This window comes from Xenopus laevis, chromosome 5S (assembly GCF_017654675.1).
Source record: "Xenopus laevis strain J_2021 chromosome 5S, Xenopus_laevis_v10.1, whole genome shotgun sequence".
Classification (NCBI taxonomy): Eukaryota; Metazoa; Chordata; class Amphibia; order Anura; family Pipidae; genus Xenopus; species Xenopus laevis.
This window is the reverse complement of record NC_054380.1, coordinates 65842629-65863653: the sequence shown is the minus strand read 5'-3', so window position 1 is coordinate 65863653 and position 21025 is coordinate 65842629. Positions and strand designations below refer to the sequence as shown.

General features: G+C 38.2%; 1 protein-coding gene across 2 annotated transcripts in view; it reads left to right on the top strand.

Annotated features, from left to right (window-relative positions):
* The window catches only part of crybg1.S (crystallin beta-gamma domain containing 1 S homeolog), a 164099-nt gene that overhangs the window by 97349 nt on the left and 45725 nt on the right, over nucleotides 1-21025 (top strand). For both annotated transcript variants that reach the window (XM_018265409.2, XM_018265410.2), the window contains 5 exons: nucleotides 5084-6813; nucleotides 11242-14728; nucleotides 18522-18569; nucleotides 18663-18781; nucleotides 19477-19627. In XM_018265409.2, the coding sequence (XP_018120898.1) occupies nucleotides 5084-6813; nucleotides 11242-14728; nucleotides 18522-18569; nucleotides 18663-18781; nucleotides 19477-19627 (5535 nt within the window). The remainder of the gene's footprint in view (nucleotides 1-5083; nucleotides 6814-11241; nucleotides 14729-18521; nucleotides 18570-18662; nucleotides 18782-19476; nucleotides 19628-21025) is intronic.

The following is a 21025-nucleotide window of genomic DNA, read 5'->3' as shown; positions in this document are numbered from 1 at the left end:
GCTAGTTGTATTGCTCTTGAACGCTAGTTCCAGCCGCCTCACATACACAGTAGAGGGGAGCAAAGGCACCTTCCCTTGGTTGACTAGTAGCCGTGCCAGCACCTTATTAGGGACGTTGCTGGAGTGGTTTATATGACTGCTATACACCCAACTTCACTCCAGGGGAACACGTTCCTTACTATTCCAGAAATGGGACAGCTCTTGGGAAAGTGGTGCAGTTATAGCACATACATACTAAACCCATGTGTCAGCTTGTGTGTGGCTGCTTAGTATTGTAATGTACAACCTGAAGTAAGCAGCCAATATGTTGTTGTTAAACTACAGCTCACCTTCATGGGGGTGACATTGAGGCAAATATTGTGGTATATCAGCACCTGGCTTGCTTCATGTTGCACATTGCTGCACTAAGCACCCAACACTGAATTCTGCAACAGTGACAGGTGCTTATTTTGCTGAGAATATCTTGCATATCTTTCACATTATTAGTTAAGCATGGTAACATCATTCTCTATGGTTTTGTGAGTGTGGAGCTAGCCCGTGTCCCAGCAGCTCTTAATCTTGAAGTGTAATTCAGCAAATAGCTGGGGGGCAACAGATAAGCCATCCCCGCAATTGGTTGTTGGAGGGAAAGGAGACTTGTGTTATTTCTCACACATATTATTTCTCACACATATTATTTTTGTATTGGTACAAATTATATGTCATTTTCTGCATTTCATGATTTTTTACATTAATTATAGTTAGGGGAACATAAATATTTCCTAAGATAGTGTGTGCATAGCATGACCTATTAAAACCAAACCATGATATATTTGAGTAATTAATTGCAGCAGCTTTTCCCACTTTTAAGTTTGCTAAGCAAAGCCACAGTATATGCCTAAAAGTATCCAGACACCTGTCTGTCATTCCCCAACCAATGGTGTTTAAAGTTGAATTCACTTTTTATAGCTTTTTAATAAAACTATACAAAATAAGCCAAATGAAGACCAATTAAAAAGTTGCTAAAAACAGGCATTTCTATACCATACTAAAAGCTAACATAAAGGCAAACCACCCCTTAAATATAAGGTTGGTTCTACCTTTGCTGCAACAACAGTGACTAGTTTGTGCTAATGCTTTCCCTTAGCTTTTAGGACATTGTTGGTGGCATAATCAGCCTTTCAATTCATGCCACAGGTATTTATTTGGGTTGAGACCTAGCGAGCAGTGACCCTTACACCACCAGCTGATATTGCACATAGTAATGTTTAACTTTGTTTGCCTCTGATGCTTCCTATGAATAGTTCTTTGGTGACATTGTTCCTGGAACAGTTTTTAACACAGTAGTGAGAACTCCAACTGAGGATGTTATTTTAGACAGTATCTGGACAGTTTTTTTTTTTATATATTGTACATATTGTTTTCTGTCTTCCAATTTTAAAGGGATTGTTCACCTTTAAATTAACTTTTAGTATGATGTAGAGAGTGATATTATGATATAATTTACAATTGGTTTTAAATTTTTTTTTGATTTAGATTTTTATTCAAGAGCACCCCAGTTTTCTGGTTGCTAGAATTCCAATTACCCTACAATGATTTGAATACGAGACTGGAATATGCAGGGTTCCCTCGTGCGTGTGGGGGAGGCATGAGCAATGGTGGGGAGAGTGACGGAGGGGAGGGTGTCATTAAGGTAGAGGAGTGAATAAGAGGTGCGAACTAGGGGTAGGTAGAAGACAATTTTAGAGGTAGTTGTCCAGTGCTCCCTTATTGCACCCAGCATTATTGCCTCTTCTGCCTACCCCATGTTCTGGCCCTGGGAATATGAATAGGAGAGCCCCGAATAGTAAGATAAGAAATAAAAAGTAGCAATAACAATACATTTGTAGCCTTACAGAGCATGTGTTTTTTTAGATGGGGTCAGTGACCCCCCATGAGAAAGCTGGAAAAAGTCAGAAGAAAAAGGCAAATAATTCAAAAACTATAAAAAATAAATTATGAAGACCAATTGAAACGTTGCTTACAATTGGCTGTTTTATAGCATACTAAATGGTAACTTAAAGGTGAGCCATCCCTTAAATTGCTTTACTTATTTTTTGGGCTTATATACATCTCAACCTTTATCTACTACATTTGTGTTGAAGGTATTTGTTTTGTGTATACTTGAGCTAGAACCATGGGTGTTTTTCAATCTGTTGCCATCCCCCCCCCCCCCCCACTGCATAACTCACTAGAGTGCAGTTGCAATCTCTGCATTAGAAGACCCAAATTTCTGGGAACAATACTGGAGAGTCATCTTTTAAAGTAACCATCATCTTTTTTTGTCATCTAAGGCAAGGTTTTAATGTCCTCGTAGTATGCATGCAGCTTACAGGGAACATCATTTTTAGGCAACTGAGGGTGTTCTTCATGTTAGAATGACCCTCTTTTACCCTATTGCTGTTTGTCTTCTCCATTTTGCAAATACAAATAAAGTGTGGTGTAAGTATTCTTTTTTTCCCTAAAAATGGGCTCTAATTGGTGCACAGGATAGTCCAGTTTGCAAAAACAATTAATTTAGTGTAGGATGTATTTGTCAGCGCTCTTAACTTGTGAGACTATTTTATTTGTAAAGAGAAGGGACAATTTTTTATAGAAAACGTATGTTTACTACAGGGGATGTGGCACAGGTCTGTGGTACCTCTCAGAACAGATTATAATAAGGTTTCCAGATTATCTAAAAATTAGGGGCATTTCTAATTAATTGAAGTTACTGGATGGCACTATTTGCATCCAAAGTAAATGCAATGGCCAAACTGACAGAGAGACAATGGGGTATAATTATTAAAAGGTTAATTCTCCATCGGGAAATTCCTCTCCTCTCTTTTCACTTGTACGAAATCTTTAGGGATATATTTATAAAAGTGTAAAAGTTCACCCTTTGATAAATATGCCTCTATAGCTGGTTAAGTGACTGTGCATTAAAATATATTAAAATTAAATGTATAGTAGCCTTTTAATTCAAATAAACCTTTAAACTATAAGGACAATATCGTCAGCCTAGCAAGGCAAACATTCCTAAGATGTGTTATAGCTCTACTAAATATGTATTGCCATCCTTACCAAGATATTGCTGCAACACAAACACAGCCACAGTTTATGTTCTAACCTCGTGCTTGGACATAAAGGAGTCATTTGCCTTTAAAGGGACAGTATATCCCTTTGTTACATGTACAACGAATAGTGCTTGTGCTGCACATACTTCTTGCCTATTGCTTTATTGATCAAAATGTATGGTTTCTTAATATAAACAGGGAAACTGAAGTTACTCCGATTGGTCCACGTGAGGTACAAATTACGAGATCTTAAAATAATTTAACAAAGAAGGTTACAGAGTAAAAAATGGGTCAGAGGGCCCTTCTCGCAAGAGTTTATGATCTAAAGGATTTGATAATTAAATCAAAAGTATACTACCACCTCCAACATGCCTTTGTTATTACTGTTTTGTTAAAAAAAATATTCGAGAAATACAAAAAAATTGCAGCGTGTCTTATACTAAAAGTGGCTCACGAGGAACATGTTGCTCACCAACCCATTGCATGTTGCTCCCAGTAGCCTCAAAGCAGGTGCTTATTTTTGAATGAACGACGACTTGAAAACAAGCTTTATTTGCCAAACAAAGCCTCTTTTAGGCTGCCAGTCCACATGAGGCTACTAATCGGTTGCTGAGTTTGACTTTCAGCTGATCCACTGGTGTGCCACTGTTTATGTATGTATTAATGTTTTTCTATTCTGTTCCAAACCAGTTTCATATTCTATCCTTCTTCTTTTGCACAAACATTACCCAATGTGTTTGTGCACATTGTACACTTTCCTCCACCCATCTCCCTATTATTGTTCAGTTCTATCATCTTTACTTTCCCTAATTTTCTATGTTGTTCTGCTTTTCTCACGAGGACACACGTGGACACACAAGCACGCCTTGAGAAAGGTCCCAAAGAGAACTTTTTGCATATGTATTTATCTCTTACCTTACACCTGGTAAACGGTATGCTTTCCATTGCAACAAACTATTTACGCCATGTTTGGTCGCTTCAGCATCTCTTCTTTCTTTTCTATAATTTATGGAGTTTTCTGGCTCCAACATCTACATTTGCCAAAGCGGAAGTGTCAGCAATCACTTCACAAAGATATTGAAGTGACTGAACATGGTGCCCCTGAGCTCCGCTGCACTACTCTGCACATTTAGGTCAGGTTTTGCTGGATGGGACACTTATTCTTGTAGAACACTATGCGGGGAGGAAGCAGGAAGGGGGGCCAGTGGAGAAAATTAATGGGGGTTTTTAGCTGTGAGGGGGGGGTTCATTTTCCTTTAAGAAGTAACTAGGGTTAGCTGGACATTTTTATATTGAATGCTGTTCTCATATGTACCACTAGGTAGGACATGGGAGCATTTTTATCAATGCAGGTGTCCGGGAGAGCTGTTTTTTGGTTATCTTCCCATTTTGTTCTGCTGGGGGTGGGAAAGGGGGTGATTTACTCCAACTTGCAGTGCAGCAGTAAAAAGTGACTGAAGTTCATCAGAGCACATGACTGGGGGCACCTGGAAAACTGACATGTCTAGCCCCATGTCCGATTTCAAAATCAAATATAAAGAAATTGTTTTCTCTTTTTAAAAATGGATTTCAGTGCAGGATTATGCTGAAGGAGCTCTTTTAGGTGATGCATTTTCCCATGACAGAATCCCTTTAAATATCTTTGTTGGTGCACCCAATAACCACAGCATCCAGGTTAACTGCAAATAATGTATTTACTACAAACAGGGCAGGTGCAAGACATTGAGCCATATATATTAGAAGGCAGCGAACAACTTTTTGGTTTATACAATAAGGTACAAGTGACTGATACACACAAATTTATATCTGTAATCTCATATGTCTTCATCCACCAATAGTGCAGTACTGCAGATGTAACAGATGAAAGAGAGCTTGCACTGTGATAGTTTAGCCACACATACATCAGGTATATAATAAGGAAGGCACCAACCTTTGTGTAAATGCAGGATGCTGCTTCATAATTTAAGCATATGTTTTCCTTATACATTTTTTCTGTTTTTCTGTTTTAGTCTAGGGCACAGCCAGCAGAGTCACCTAAGAAAGACAGTACTAAAAAACCTGTTTTAGGGAAGATTGGAAATCTCTTCAATTCCACCAGAAAGAGTAAAAGCAAATCCATTTCAGACTCTCCCACAAGCCCAACTAATGAAAAGACTGGAACCACTACCAGGACCACAGAACATAAAAGATCTTCAGGGACTGCCGGAACCAAAGAGCAGAATCAAGAAAACACAGCCTCTCCTTCAGAAGCTGTATTAGGTAATATTTCATGCCAGTTCTCAGAGGACGGAGACAGTCAGTGTGTCAGTCCAAGTGGGAATGAAGTTAATAATGGTAACTTTGACAATGGATTATCTAATCTGCAGCAGGTCAGTGAAAATAACCCAACTGGACTAAAGAGTAAGGCATATGTTTCATCAACTGGAAGCCCTGTTAATGCATCTTTAGACAAAAGTAAAAGCCCTTTGGCTAGACCTGAAAAGCAAAGCAGTGGAAGAACTTTCTCTAATCTAGCTGTCAGGCGACAATCTTCTTCTGACAGTGATTCAACTAAAAATAGTTGTAGAAAGCACCAAAGTTTTTTACAGGAAAGCAGTGTTAATAAAGAAGAGTCACCTAGAGCACAACCAAAGAAAAACACAAAATTTTCCAGCAGGCCAACAGACTCAAAACCAGAAAAACTTGTTCCAGCTGTGGATAGTGAAGCACCTGGAGCTGCAAAGTTGTCTTTAGGCACTGCCTCAAAGAATAATGTAAGAGATGGGGAAAGACTGCAACCACATGAAGCATCAGATGACCGTAACTGTTTAAACGAGACGGTGAATATTGTTGCTGCTGCATCCTATCAAGCTTCATCAGAACAGGAAAATTACCCCATATCTCAGACTGAAAATCTGAATGGTCACAGTGAAAGCAACTGTGGTTCAAAGGCGTTATCTTTTGATATTTATCTGGCAAAAAACACTGAAACAAGTTCTCCAACACAACTACTGAATTTTAGTAGTGGAGAGACAATGGAAAAGAGCCCAAACTGTAGAAAAGCAAACAGAAAGAAAAGGTCTCTAAAGAGTCAGAGTAGTCAGAATGACGAAAAACAAATTGAAAACACCATGCCAGATGAACAAAACACTGATCTTGCTTTCAGTTTTGAAGCGGTGACAGAAAATGTGACAATATCTGAGAGTAAAGGTAAACCTTTGCCTCTGTCACCTGATACTACTGGCCCTTTATCAGCCAACCAAGATGTCAGGGCAGGGGCTAATCGCAAATTGTCACCTAAGGGTGAATCAGACAAAGGTAAACAGCAACACCCAGCCTCCAGTCCTATGAGGAAAAAAAAAGAAAAGGAAAATCAGTCTGGCTCCATTCCTGCTTCTCCAACTGCTCGAAAAGCACAAGGTTCTCTTTTCAAAAATCAACCAGGGACACTTGCCAAAGCAGCTGAAGGTAACTATTCTGTTCTTGTTTCCACAACAAAAGCCGCCTACGTGGAAAAAGCATCTGTGCCTGGTTCCTCTGCTGGAAGCAGTGGGGAAGATTGTATGACAGTGTCATGTGAGAGTGCTGGGGCGTTTACATCACAGACTGCAGGTACTGAGGACAGGAGGACACTGACTGATGAAGAACAGAGTCCCCTTCCACTGGGCAGCACCACTCTGTCACCATCTGACTTCAGCATTATAAACCTCAAAGCCTCTACGGACATTTCAAAGCCCACCATAACCACAAAGCTCAATATGTAAGTACATATGTGCCTGTCTAATGCAGGCTAGTAATTTACAATAGACATTAGCTCGCCTAATATTCATTCTCTTTTTTGCATTAAGTTCTAAATAGGGTTTCAGTTATTAACTGTTGTTAAAACTGTTTAATGTATTAAACATTAATACAAATAACACTTATGAAAGGAGGTAGACCTCACCAACAAGTTCATTGTTTTTCAACAGCTTCGTAGCTAGATGCGGACCTAACTCAGTTTCATGTTCAGAAGTTATATTAAGAATTATAATTGCAGGAAAAATGTAATCTTTAGGAATCACCATATGCCAAACAATATTTTTTCCATAGAAGATCTTTATAAAGATCATAAAAAAAAGATTAAAAAAAGTCATAAAAAGTGTCAAATTTGTATCAGTTGTTTATCATTGCCAATATTCTCTCGGAATTGTATTTCAAAATAATTAATACAGTAATTCCAGATACATATTATTAAGTGTTATGGTCATATTTGAAATTGCTTAGGTTGTGGGATAAGTAAGAGCAGCCTTGTTAGTTAAAAATTAACAATCCTGATACAAAGTCAAACTGTACCTGCCTTTTTACAGATTTTTTTTCTAATCCTTTAAAATAATTGAATATCAATAAGTACAACAAGGTGTTAAATGAATCAACCATTTCATTGGCAGACAGTGTTTTACACTCTTTCAACAAGCTAAATATATTTGGCTTTTCTTTGTAAATTGTGCATACAAATAGCAGCAGAAACAGATTCTTATGGTGCCCACAGACATTGGGGGTCATTTATAAAGTTCGCGCAGGGCAGATTGGTTCGCAAAGTGAATATATTTGCCCTGCGCATGGTTATATTTATAAAGCTGAATAAGAGGGTGCATACAGAATTGCGAATTTTTTGTTCATAATGCGAATGTCTAAAGGGGCTTTATAAATATGTCACAATTCACAAATTGCGAATCTTTATGCGCACACTCTGCGACTCAATTACGCCACAACTTTGGTGGCGGAAAAAATATTCGCAAAACAGTTTTGCAAACTGCGAATTTAAGTTACTGTCAACGCTATTTTCGCGCACAACAACCTCGCACATTGGGTGCGCTCGCGCAAACTCCTGTCTCATTTGCGCGCCATTTGCGAAAATTTATTCACACTGCAAATTCGCAAAAACCGGAAAGACGGGCAGAGCAGTGCAATATATTAGCGCTCAGCAAAAAACATGCGCAATACAACCATTTGCGAAAAATATGCGCTGCGTGAACTTTATAAATGATCCCCATTGTCTTTGCAGCTGCCTGCCACTAGATAGATCTAGGTGGAATCTGTTAACTTTTTGCCTTGTCTAAGTGCAAACCATAACTGATATACAAAGCAGCCATCCACTACTATAGGGCAGTACTGTCCAATGGGCGGATGCCCCCCCCCCACATGAAGGTCTGCCTGCTTTGACTGCTTACTTTAAAATGTATCAGTACTGAGATTAATTGGCCCCTGCATTGTTTAAACCTCAAATACAGACAGTAAAATCCTGCATTGTTCACACCTATAATCCCCCCCTGCATTGTTCACACCTGTCACCTGCTGTATTCTGCCTTCCCCATGCTCCTTGTGTGTGCCATACTCTGCCTGCCCTATGCTCCCTGTGTGTGCCATACTCTGCCTGCCCTATGCTCCCTGTGTGCCATACTCTGTCTTCCCTATGCTCCCTGTGTGTGCCATACTCTGTCTGTCCTATGCTCCCTGTGTGTGCCATACTCTGCCTTCCCTATGCTCCCTGTGTGTGCCATACTCTGCGTTCCTTATGATCTCTGTGTGTTCCATACTCTGCCTGCCCTATGCTCCCTGTATTGCCATACGCTGCCTGTCCTATGCTACCTGTATGTGCCCTATTCTGCCTGCCCTATGCTCCCTGTGTGTACCATACTTTTTCTACCCTATTCTCTCTGTGTGTGCCATATTCTGCCTGACCTATGTTCCCTGACTGTTCTGGAAATTGTTGTTAGGGGCCCCTAAGGTGTTTAATCATGTGCTGGGGGTTGCTGTGTTGCTGCGCCTACAGGTTAGGAGGAGGCATGTGGATTTAAGAGTGTGTTTTAATATGACTTACATTTCTCACATATAAGTGATATCCCTGTTGTGAGCACCAACTGTTTATTTTTTTGGTGTGCTACCACCATTAATGTGGACATGGTCTAAAGTCTAAAAAGTTTCTGTGGTAATGTGGGTGTGGTTTAAAGTAGTTGTGGGTTAAAAACAGGGAGTTGTCAACACTGGCTTCAATTATCGGCCCTCCACCACATAGACTGGAAAAATTACAGCCCTCCGTATAACAGAAGTTGGACAGCGCTGCTTTAGGGCTATAATTGCTGGTTTTCATGGAACTAGCCATGCAAATGCACAGTAGTTCTATTTAACTACTAGAAGAGGTAGAGAAATGTGGAAAATATGAAGAAACCCAAAAATTGGAATATTGTTGGTCCTTGAGTGTGCCTTTATTCTGGAAGAATTTTATCCATATTTACTTATTTACTGATACACGTCTTTTCCACAAATCACAACATAGGACAAATCTCCCTATCCACAGTGACACACACAAATTTGATGTAAATTCAGTTTCAAAAAAGCCCCCATAACCAAGGAATATTTAAATGCATTCTATATTCATTAAGAATTTAAATTTGCTAGTCTAATCACTTACAAGCTTGCAGAATGCTACAGTTCCCTTTTTTAAAGGAGAAGGAAACCCTGTAGAAAAAAAACCCTGTACCCCCCACCACACGTAGACCCCGCCTCCCCCCCCAGGCTAACTGTCCCCCAGGGAAATGCCCCATACTTTATACTTACTCCTCATCACAGATTCTGGCAGCGGACTTCATGGCATCCATCTTCCGGCTCCTCGGTAAGCTGACTGGGAGATCGGCAATCTCCGTCAATTTCGGGGCATGCACAGTTGTTACAAAACGGCAAATTGCTCCAACTGCGCATGTGCTGACATACCGATCTCCCAGTCAGCTTACCGAGGACACAGAAGATGGATGCTGCAAAGTCCGCTGCCAGAATCTGCAACGAGGGGTAAGTATAAAGTATGGGCCATTTCCCCAGGGGGGAGGCAGTTAGCCTGGGGGGAGGAGGGTGGGGGGTACAGGTTTTTTTTTCTACAGGTTTTACTTCTTCTTTAAGGAGATAATTGTAAAGCTAGGATGGCTAATAATATTTATACTATCTGGTGAAATGCAAATTGGAAGCAAACATATGCAAAGTGTGCTATGTGAGACATATTGTGTGGCTAATGATTGATTAGGCTTGTTTACTATACAAAATACAGCATTTCTAGCCTTATTCTATTTTAGACTTTACTTCCCCTTTAAAATGCCGCCTTTTCGAATGTTTAGCACTGCTCGCAATGTTTGATCAGTCGCTGACGAATATTACATTGCGCATTTGCGGTAAGCAAAGGTTTAGTGTTAACACCTCTTCTGCAGTTTCGTTGAGACTAGTAGCTCTGTGTGTCTTCACCCTTAAGGTCAGGGCACACAGGCAGATTCAGGGAGATTAGTCGTCCGGCAACAAATCTCCTCTTCTTCGGGGCGACTAATCTCCCGAACTGCCCCCCCCTGCCTTCCCACCGGCTCAAATGTAAATCGCCGGCAGGATGGCACTCGGAGCGATTCGTTTTCTGAAGTCGCCCGAAGGTTCCTCGCGAGGCAACTTTGGGTGACTTCGGAAAACGAATCGCTCAAGTGCCATCCTGCCGGTGATTTACATTTTAACCGGCGGGGAGACAGTTCGGGGAGATTAGTCGTCCCGAAGAAAAGGAGATTTGTTGCTGGGCAACAATCTCCCAAAATCTACCTGTGTGCCTTGACCCTAAAGAAGAGCATTAACTGGGGATGGATATTTTGGCAGGTAGTAAAGAGGTTAGATTTCACAAAAGAATATACATATTCGTTATTCAATACTTTTTAAAACATGTCAGTGTCAACTTATCTTGTAGAAAAAAAATGTAAGAGTGACTCTTATTGACCAAATACATTGACAGCAAAAAAATTGCCAAAATTGGACAGAAAAGCAGAAAGGCATTAGAGCAAGTGTGGAGAAACATACCAGTTTTATTGAAGTAAAATGTTAATGGGACAGTTTTAAAGAAATGTATTAACAGATGAATAATTGACTTAACCTTAGTGATATTTTAGAAGCCATTCAAAAAACTACTGAATAAACTACAAACCATTTATTTTTATTTTTTTAAAAAAAATGTGCAGTAAATTTTCTTAAGCTAAAACTGTAGCATATTTCACTTACTGATAATATGTCACTATGAGGAATGTCATTTAGCATGTAGCTTTGTTTTCTTCATCATCTGTATATGGTTTCACAACTTTTTTTTTCTAATAGAAATATTGTGTTAATTTAAATTTTTTGTTTGATATTTTAGTGCTCCTAAACCAAAGAATGTGGAATTGCCTATCAAATCTAAACTTGCTGGTAGCACTGAAAGTTTAAAGGACCCTACGACGGGACAAGCCATCCATAGAGGAAACACAGCTACTAAGATTTCTTTGTTTGAGAACAAAAAAACAAGCCAAAAGCAAATAGATTTCTATGCAACAAAGAGCATCTCCCAGCCAAAGAAATATGTTGAAAGAGCCAAACTAAACTTTGGTAAAAAAGATTCCATTTCGGCTAACAAACAGATCACGGAACTAAGAAGTCCTGATGCAAACAAAATAGAGGACATTCCTAAAGAAACAAAAGCCAAAAAAGGAGCAGATCGACCAGATTATGGCAACAATAAATTAGATAATAAAGGTAAATCTGAAAACCATCTGCTGGACCAAATGCTCAAGGACGAAAGCAAAAATGACTTGGTTACATCCAAATTATCAGAGGCATCTGAAACAGAATGTGATGGGCAACTAAAATATATTTCGGAAGTTGGTTTGATCTCTATAAATGCAGAAGAAGATACATTGTCAGCTTTGCCATTAGATTGCTCTGTTCATTTTAATGAGAATACAGCTCAGTTGCCTAACAAAGCAAATTTAGATTCAGGTCTCGAAGAAAAGTATAACACAGGTATGGGAAATTTCAATACAAACACTAAAGCCCAAGCAAATTTAGAGGAAACCGAACAAAAAAGCAGCCCCTTCTTGGAAAATTATAGCACTCCTTTATTATCTGAAAATGAAATTGTATTTTCTGAGTTGTCAGCCCCCCAGACTGAAGAAGTTCAAGAGAATGACAATGAAGAAGGGAAAGGTGTTTCAAAAGTAATACCACCAGCGAATTCTGTGCAGGTTAATAAAAAGTCCACACATTTGTCTGAAAACAGGAAGAAATCTCAGGAAACTGAAACTGTAATAATTGTTAATAGTCAGAATAATGTGCAGAATTGTACAGAACAGAGTAATTCACAGAAACATAATGAGCTAGCTGATAAAAAGGACATTTTCAAACAAACAAACCAGAACACTGATGACTCCAAGGACTCTAAATTACAACCTTCCAGTAATGATGTGCATGTTTCTCATCAGGAGAGCTTTTTAAATGCTGAATTATTAGACAAAACTTCTCATAAACAGGCAAATATTCAGACACCTGTAACTGAAAACTCTTTGCTTGGTCAAGACACAGTTGCTGATGGCCTGTGCCAAGAACAAGATGAAAATCAAAATATATCTGTAGTGAGTGAAACTAATAATGAAATTCTGCAAACAAATAATATGCCACAGGATGAACACTTGAGTGCAGATTTACAGAAAGAAGCCAATATTCCTGTTTTAGAAATAGATGGGAAGAGTTATGAAGCCATATCTGGCGACAATGTTAGCCAAACAGTTTTTACTACAGGCACACTACGTAAACCACAGGAACAAAATGCAAGTACAGATGTAGAGAAATATGTTTCTGTTTTGCACTCAGAAACAGTTAAGAAAATCTATAAGGACAACTCTGCTATAGAAAATAATAGCCAAACAAGTTGTGCATCACACATGGCACATTCAGTGCAGGAGGGAAATTTAAGCATAGATTCACATGAGGAAAGTTTATTGTCTGTTGTTCACCCACAATCAACTGATAATATCTATGAAAATAACTCTGAAAAGTTTGTCACTGGTAATGGCAGGCATATCAATAATATACTAGACACATCACATACACAACATGAAGAAAATGAAAGTGCAGTTTTGCAGAAAGAAACTAATGCTCAGATTTTAGACCCAAAATTACCTGAGACTGTGTGTGAAGATGGCATAACTGTTTGTGGTGATAATACCATCCAAATAAATTCTACAATAGACACTGCACATACAGCACAGGTGGAAAATCTAAGCACAGTTTTACAAAAGGAAACAAATTTTCCGGTTTTGCATCCATTAGTAACTGAGGAAATTCATGAAAATGTATCTCACAAGTCAACTGTGCTTAATAATGACAAATATACCAGTAAAACACAGGAAACACCTCATGCACCACAGGAAGACAATCAGAGTACCGTTTTACAGAAAGAAATGAATGGTGTTAATTTGCGCCCTGAAACAACTATGGAAAGCTTGCCTAAATTAGTCAAGAATGAAGGTGATGTATGCATTCATAATGGTTTGGATGTCACAAAGGAACAGGAAGATATCACCCATGAAGTGACCGTGTTTTCCTTAAAAGATGATGATGTTGTCTATGAGCATATTGCTTTTGTGCATGACAATCAGTTGTCACAAAATGTTGCTAATGCTGAAGATGCAAGAAACCAAAGTTCTGCAGATTCTGAAAAAGTTGATGTCCTTACAGCACTGCATGCAGCAAATGAAAAGAGCGTATGTGAGAAGACAGTGGATGATTCAGTTTCCATCTATAGTCAAAATGGCTGTGTGGGTGGAACAGAATCTCTTAGTAATGCTGTTCTGAAATATGCAGTGGATAGTGAAGAGCAATTTAAAAAGTTACAAAAAAGTCCAGAAAGAATTGTGAGCTGCTCTGTAACCAGTGACGATAGCATCTTAGATTCATCTTCAGATATGGAACAGTTTGCAGAAACAATCAGAAAGCTGGAAAGCCCAATAACTATGCCTCAAAAAAGAAAAAAGGCTAGAACTCCAAAGCCTCCAAGCCCATACTATGGTTTGCCCCCCATTCATGAGGACTTTTTAGAAAAGATACTGGATTCTGAAACTTTCTCATTTGGCTTAGGAAGAAAAGAGAAGTCAAATAACCTTGCACCCCTGGCATTGTTTAAACTGCAAAGCAAAGAGACTGCGGAGAAGTTAAAACCAAAACGGGCATCTACTGAGCAAAGCTTGCTTTTGAAATCTCTGAGACCAACTCGGGAAACTCCTAAACCACAGGAAACATGTGACAAGGAAAATGCAGATGTTACCGACTTTGAAGTCAAACGGTCTCGCATAGACTCAATGTATGCTGGATCAAAATCAACCAGTGTCTCGCGATCAGAAGAAAATATATTTTCCCCTACTGTGACCACAGTCAGCAGTATTACTACCTCATTTGTAACAGATAAGAAAGACTCTTCAGAGAACAGCACTTATTTCAGAACTGTGGACTCTTTACAGACTGTTCAGGCATCTGAAAAAGAGAGTGAATGGAACAATGAAACAAATAAATCGTTAGGGTTGGCTAGTGAAGATAAGCTGCATACTGATTTTTCACTGTTATCATTCTCAGACATCATGGAAAATAATTTGCAAACCAGTGCTGCTTCACAACTTTCTTATCATACAGAAGTACAACTGCCTGCAGCTATAAATCCTTCTTCATCCATTGTAAATGTGTTTCCTAAAGCCCCTCCTGATAATACTCTAAAATCGAATCCTTTGAACAGTGATAGTTCTGCCAAAAATGTCTCGGATATATTTTATTTTAATGGCGTGGCTCTGGACCCTATTCTTCCTAATACTGGCTCAATGGTAAGTAATAATATGTGAATACTTTTCTTAAATGTGAAAGTGGATGTGATTTGTCATATTATGTGCCAGTTATTACTATTTATGCAGTAAGATGTTATGGTTTACAATGTTTTTTGAGGAAAATAGTATACCCCTTTATACCACGAGTGCATGCATTTGGGTTTATGTAGAAATCTGATATCACAGATTGACAGGAAACCATGTTACTCTGACAAAACATTTCCTAACATTTGTTAGGCTAACAATTTAGCGCAAACCTCCTCCTTCCTCTCACATTGTTCCATTGTTAAGGGACACAATGTGAGATAAGGGGAGATTTAGTCGCCCGGCAACTAATCCCTTCTTCTTTGGGGCGACTAATCTCCCGAACGGCTTCCCCGTGTCTTCCACCTGCTACAATGAAAAAACGCCTGCGGCATGGCAGTTGCCTCACGAGGAAACTTTGGGAGACTTTGTAAAATGAAGCGCTGCGAGTGCCATGCCGCAGGCATTTTTTCATTTTAGTGGAAGCAGTTCGGGGAGATTAGTCGCCCCCAAAGAAGAGGTGATTAGTCGCCAGGCGACTAAATCTCCCCCAATCTCCAGGTTTGACATTACTCTAAATGATGGAATCATTGTGTCCATATATGCTTTACCATGACCAATAATATACTGTCTTTTTGAGGAGAAAGTGTTGCTTTGTTTAAACACACAAGGGCAAATTTTTAAAATCCCATGGGAATGACTAGAAAGTGAGTGCGTTTTTCTCACTTTGATATCATATATACAAATCACATATATGGAGCTTGAATATGTTTATATGCTTAAAGAGGAACTCCACTAATTAAGTAAATTTAGGGGCAGATTTTTGAAAGTGTGAGGTTAGAACTCGCCACAGGAAAAAATACTTTCTGTTCTCTGGTTCTGACAATGTAACAGTAATCAGTTCTGCTCCAGCTATATTAATCTGCTGGTTTCTGCTACATTGTTTTAGGAGTCTGAACCTGTAATACAGAGAATTTAAACAGCTAGATACTGTGTTAAATAGTAACTATGTTAACAGATTTAAAACCAGTGACAATATTTAATGTATATAATAAAGTTGCTTATCATTAAGGGGAAGATTTATCAAAGTGTGAGGTTAGAACTCACCACAGAAAAACTCACTAACTTTCTAGTCATTCATATGGGAATTTTAAAAGCATATTTATCAAATGGTGAACTCCATTGATAAATATGAATCTTAACTGAATTAAATGATTACTGCTACAGTGTCAGAACCAGAGAACAGAAAGTATAAACACAGTTTAATTACAAATATATTTACAAATAACCACTGAGAATGCTTAATGAATGTTGATTAGAATTGCATTAGTTATAGTGATTTGACTAAAAATAATAAAGCAGGGAAGATATATTTATTGTTAAGACAAAACCCCGTAGTCATCCTGCTGCTGGGTAGGTGGTTCTAAGTGTATGTCTGTTAACTGCTTCTAATTGTAAAGCCTGCTTATATGTTTGTAAAGCTGCAATTGCTGTGGGAGAAGCTTATAAAGTTGTTTATTGTTAGCACATCGAAGCAAGCTGGCAGTAAGCCTAGTCTATGCAAAAACCAGTGCAGTTTCCTTGTAACCTGTATCATTCCTTGCCATATTGCCATATTGTGTAAAACCCCCTTTTTGCAGAATAGACCTTCTGCATGATTGTCCATAGACTCTCTGTTTTGTACTGCACTTTACTATATCTAAATGTAAGCTCCAGTAACATAATTAGAATTCTTGGGCCCACAACAATAACGGGGTGCTTTCATGATATTGTAAAAAAAAAAAAATATATATATATATATATATATATATATATATATATATATATATATATATATATATAGATAGATAGATAGATAGATAGAGGAACTGGGTGTCAGTCAGGAGCCTCTGTAACTTTGCCCCCCCCCTCCAAATAACAGCCTAAAGTGTTTTCCCCATGTTTTTTCCAAGAAGCATCTCCACTGACATTCATCAGCTTGTGTGGGTTAAACTTCAGCAACTTGTTAGACCATAATTTCAGCATTAAAGTCTCTTGGACCTAATTTAGCATTTAGAGTGTTTCAATGAGCAATTAATATAGTTTTAAAGCACTTTCTAGCTAAATGTTATAAATATGTAAAAAATGTTTTCTAGAAATCTAATATTTTATATGTAGATTTAAAATGAATGTAGCTTCTAAAGGACTAACTGCATATCATCCCAATTCATTTAAAAGGAAGGCACCTACTCTGACAGTAGAGGGAATTAAAAGCCCTGTAAATCTGAGTTCCCGTTATTTCCAGTCTTCTATGCCTCTAAAAACAAGCAGGGAACTTCATTTCCTACAATTGTAGATTTCATAACTTGCAATAACACTCTTTCGCTCTGCCTGTCAGTGTTGCTAAGTGGGCTGCTGCAAATAAATACTACATAGCTGTTGCTGGTATATAGTTCTCACCATCTTCCAAATTATAATCATGCATGCTGGGATTTGTAATGCATTATTGAATCTTTAAACGTTCAAGTGCATTAGGCACAGGTAAAGTATTTTTAGTGTGTTTGCCATGCATCCAACTGTCATCCCCATATAGAGAATAGGTCTCCCATGGGGTGCAGTAGAGAAAATGTGGGTGCGTATAAAGATTTTTTTTTTAATGCTTTTCAACATTAAACATCCTGATTTGCATCACATGCACCTATATCTCTGTTAAGGTACTGGAGTTTATACACCTTTCTGTCCATAATACATGTACAAATCTTTTTTTTAAATATTAAAAAGCTAAAGTATTTAATATTCCTAAGCATTGCATGATAATGTGTCCTGTAATGGCAAAAGCTACTGCTGCAAAATGCTTCCCTCCCCCTCCCTGCAGTGAGAGAGAATTGCCTGGGAAAGGAAATGCATGTGAATATTCTAAGGACAGCTTTGTGAAACGGGTGTGTGTTTTTTGTTTTGTAAAGAATTTTCTAGAGAAGATAAGCGTGATGACTTCTTTGATAGGCTTCCGTGCATATATCAGTTTTCAGGGAGTGTTAAAGGCCTGCAGGGCAGTAGGAGAGGCCAACGGGGAGGAGCAAGGCTTTTCTAAGTAAAATTGAAAACTTCAGCCTTTTGCATGCAGTGATGAGAGAGGTGAAGTCAAGTAATTTAATGGTGGAAGTGCAGGACCCAGTAGGGTCACTTCTGAAAACGATGGAGGAGATGGTAAGAGTAGGGGGCAACAGCTTCTTATAATGTGTGAATGGTTGCTTTATATTTCATCTAGAAAGGAATGAATGGAGGTGATTCAAAGACAAACAGAATTTGGTGAACAGAAGTTGTTTAAATATTCTGTACATTTGTGTATAATAATGACTTTTATTTTGTGCAAAACCTGTCAAGATGATGTATTTCTAGTAAGTTTGTGAATTGTGTGTGTCGCTACAAGTACATTATATGAGTGACATATTTTACATTTAAAGGCACAGATAGACACATAGATATAAATTATACTAAATGACATACTATATTACATCTCATGGGTCATGGGAAAACTGGGGTTCAACAGTTTCCAAAACAACATAACAATAATATAAAAAACTATATTATTTAAAGAGGTCAGTGGAGATCTTGAGCAGTCTGGGGATGACACATATATATTCATTGGAGTGCCACATCTTACCCACTGGCCTCTTGTTGGACATAGCCTTATTTAACAGAAGCTAAGAAGTTATTTGTATTCATAATAAGTCACTGTTATTTATTTTAATTTACCAGTAGAGGTAACTGTGCTTATTTTCTTTCCAAGGCATTTTCTGGGAAAGGAGTTGAGAAAATTAACCCCAGACCAGGAAAGGTAACAAAGCAATACTTGCACTACTTCTTTTCTGTTCTGAATATTTTGTGGCACAAAGCTGGTAATACACATGCCAATCTCTGACTTTTACAGATCGTGATATTCAGTGAAGCAAACTGTGAAGGTACAGTCTATGAAATCTTCACAGATGTTGCAGATTGTTCCTCTTGGGAGCTATCACCAACCATTGGTATCAAGACCATAAGAGGATGGTAAGAAGTTTTCATTTACAATTTTTGCCCAGTGGAGTTCTCCCTCAGCTTGGAACACAGGCTGCAATTTATTGGACTGATATACTTTAATGCACAAGTGTAAAAAGAAACAAGAAATAAAGAATGTAGTGGTATAAGTGGCATATACTGTATAGCATTTTAAGAGACTAGTTTACAAACATAGGTGACAAACTGCCAAGTGCAGTTGTCAGTAGCAACCAATTAGGTCTTTGGCGTGGGCCACACTGTGAGCAATTTAAACACTAAACATTTATTTTGCCTTTGTTTTGGACATAACTTGTTAAGGAGCACTGCAAAGTTAAATAGATCAGACTGTAGAAAACAGATTTGATCTTTGCATGCATAGCTAGCTGTAGCTTTTGCACTTTTATAAAAGCTGGACCTACAGAGACAGAGAAATGAAGAAAGCAGGTGGACCGGCAGGTTTTTCATTTCCATTGAAACTTTCCCACCCCTCACATTCCTCTGCAGTTCAGTGTTGTAATAGCTGCCCTGCAGAAAGATAGATTTATTGTAGGGCGGGAAAAGTCAACATACCATTGCAGTCCAGAGCTGTTCACAATGTTCTGCAAACAACACTTTGTACTCTAAATAACCACCCTTTTTTCATTAAAATTGTATCTGTAATATTAATAAGTGTAGCTATAAAATTGACTTTTCCTTATTTTCCATAGCTGGATTCTATATGAGCATCCAAATTTTGAAGGGAGATCCATTGCTTTGGAAGAGGGAGATTTAGAACTTACTAACCCATGGGGAGAAGAACCACAGTCAGAGGACAACCTCCCACCCACTGTAATTGGATCTCTAAGGCTTGTAGTCAAGGTGAATATACTGAAATTTAGTGTGATGTTTCTTACAATATTTTTGAAACATAGTTACTAAGAACCTAAAATTAAAATAATTACCGTATATACTCGAGTATAAACCGTCCCGAGTATAAGCCTAGGTACCTAATTTTACCTCCAAAAACTGGGAAAGCTTATTGACTCGAGTATAAGCCGAGGGTGAGAAATGCAGCAGCTTCTGGTAAGTTTCAATCAAAAAATTGAGGTGCCGGCGTCTCGTTTTTGGATGTCGGCGACCATTCTTGGACGCCGGCGAATATTCTTGGAGACTATTCTTGGATGCCGGCGACTATTCTTGGACGCTGGCGACTATTCTTAGACGCCGCTCGACCGTTTTTGAGCTTGACCCGAGTATAAGCCGAGGTAGAGTTTTTCAGCATATTTTGGGGGCTGAAAAACTCAGCTTATACTCGATTATATACGGTAAGTTTACTTTCTTTCTACATATCCACATTATCATGTTAGATGTTAATCTTGGAGAAATAAATAATCAGCATTACTAACTCGTGTAAATTATACTTGGGGCTTGGATATACATGTGGAGGCCCTATTATTAAAGGTAGGATTTTCGTGGTTTTAGAGGTTTTTAAAACCATAACTAAACTCACAAACACTAAGAGGCAGATTTATCAAGGGACGAATTTCTAAGTAAAAAATACTTCAAAATTTGACCATCGAATACTTTGAATTCAAATATCGAATTCGAAGTTTTTTTTACCTAATTTGACTGTTTTGCGGTCGAAGTAAAATCGTTCGATCGAACGATTAAATCATTTGAATCGTACGATTTCAGTGATCGATCGAACGATTTTACTTTGACTACAAAAAACTTGAAAAATGCATTAGAAGGACCCCATAGGCTAACATAGCACTTCGGCAGGTTTAATTCGGCGAACCATTGAAGTTGAAGTTTTTTAAAGAGACACTAATTCGATTATTGAATATTCGAACTATTTTACTTCGAATCGAATTCGAAGTAAATTCAAAGTCGTAGTATCCTATTCGATGGTCAAGGTATCCAAAAAAATTACTTCGAATTTCGAATTTTTTTACTTCGAAAATTCCCTCAAATTCACTTAATCTGCCCCATAAACTACAATTGTTGTTGAATTTATTAAAAGATTAAAATGTAAAAAGTATAAATGAAAAAAAAGCGCTAAACAATATGCTAAACAATATGAATACCTCAAAAAAAAAAGTTTTTTAAAAAACCTCTAGAATTGATTAAATGTAGTCCAATCAGATCAGTGCAGGACCATGAAAACTTAAACTTGGTAAAGTTTTGCCTTAGAGGTTTTCATGGTTTTTACAAATCCCAATTCTCAATTTTTTAGAGCTTTTGAGAAATATAGGAAAACCACAAATTTTCGAGGTT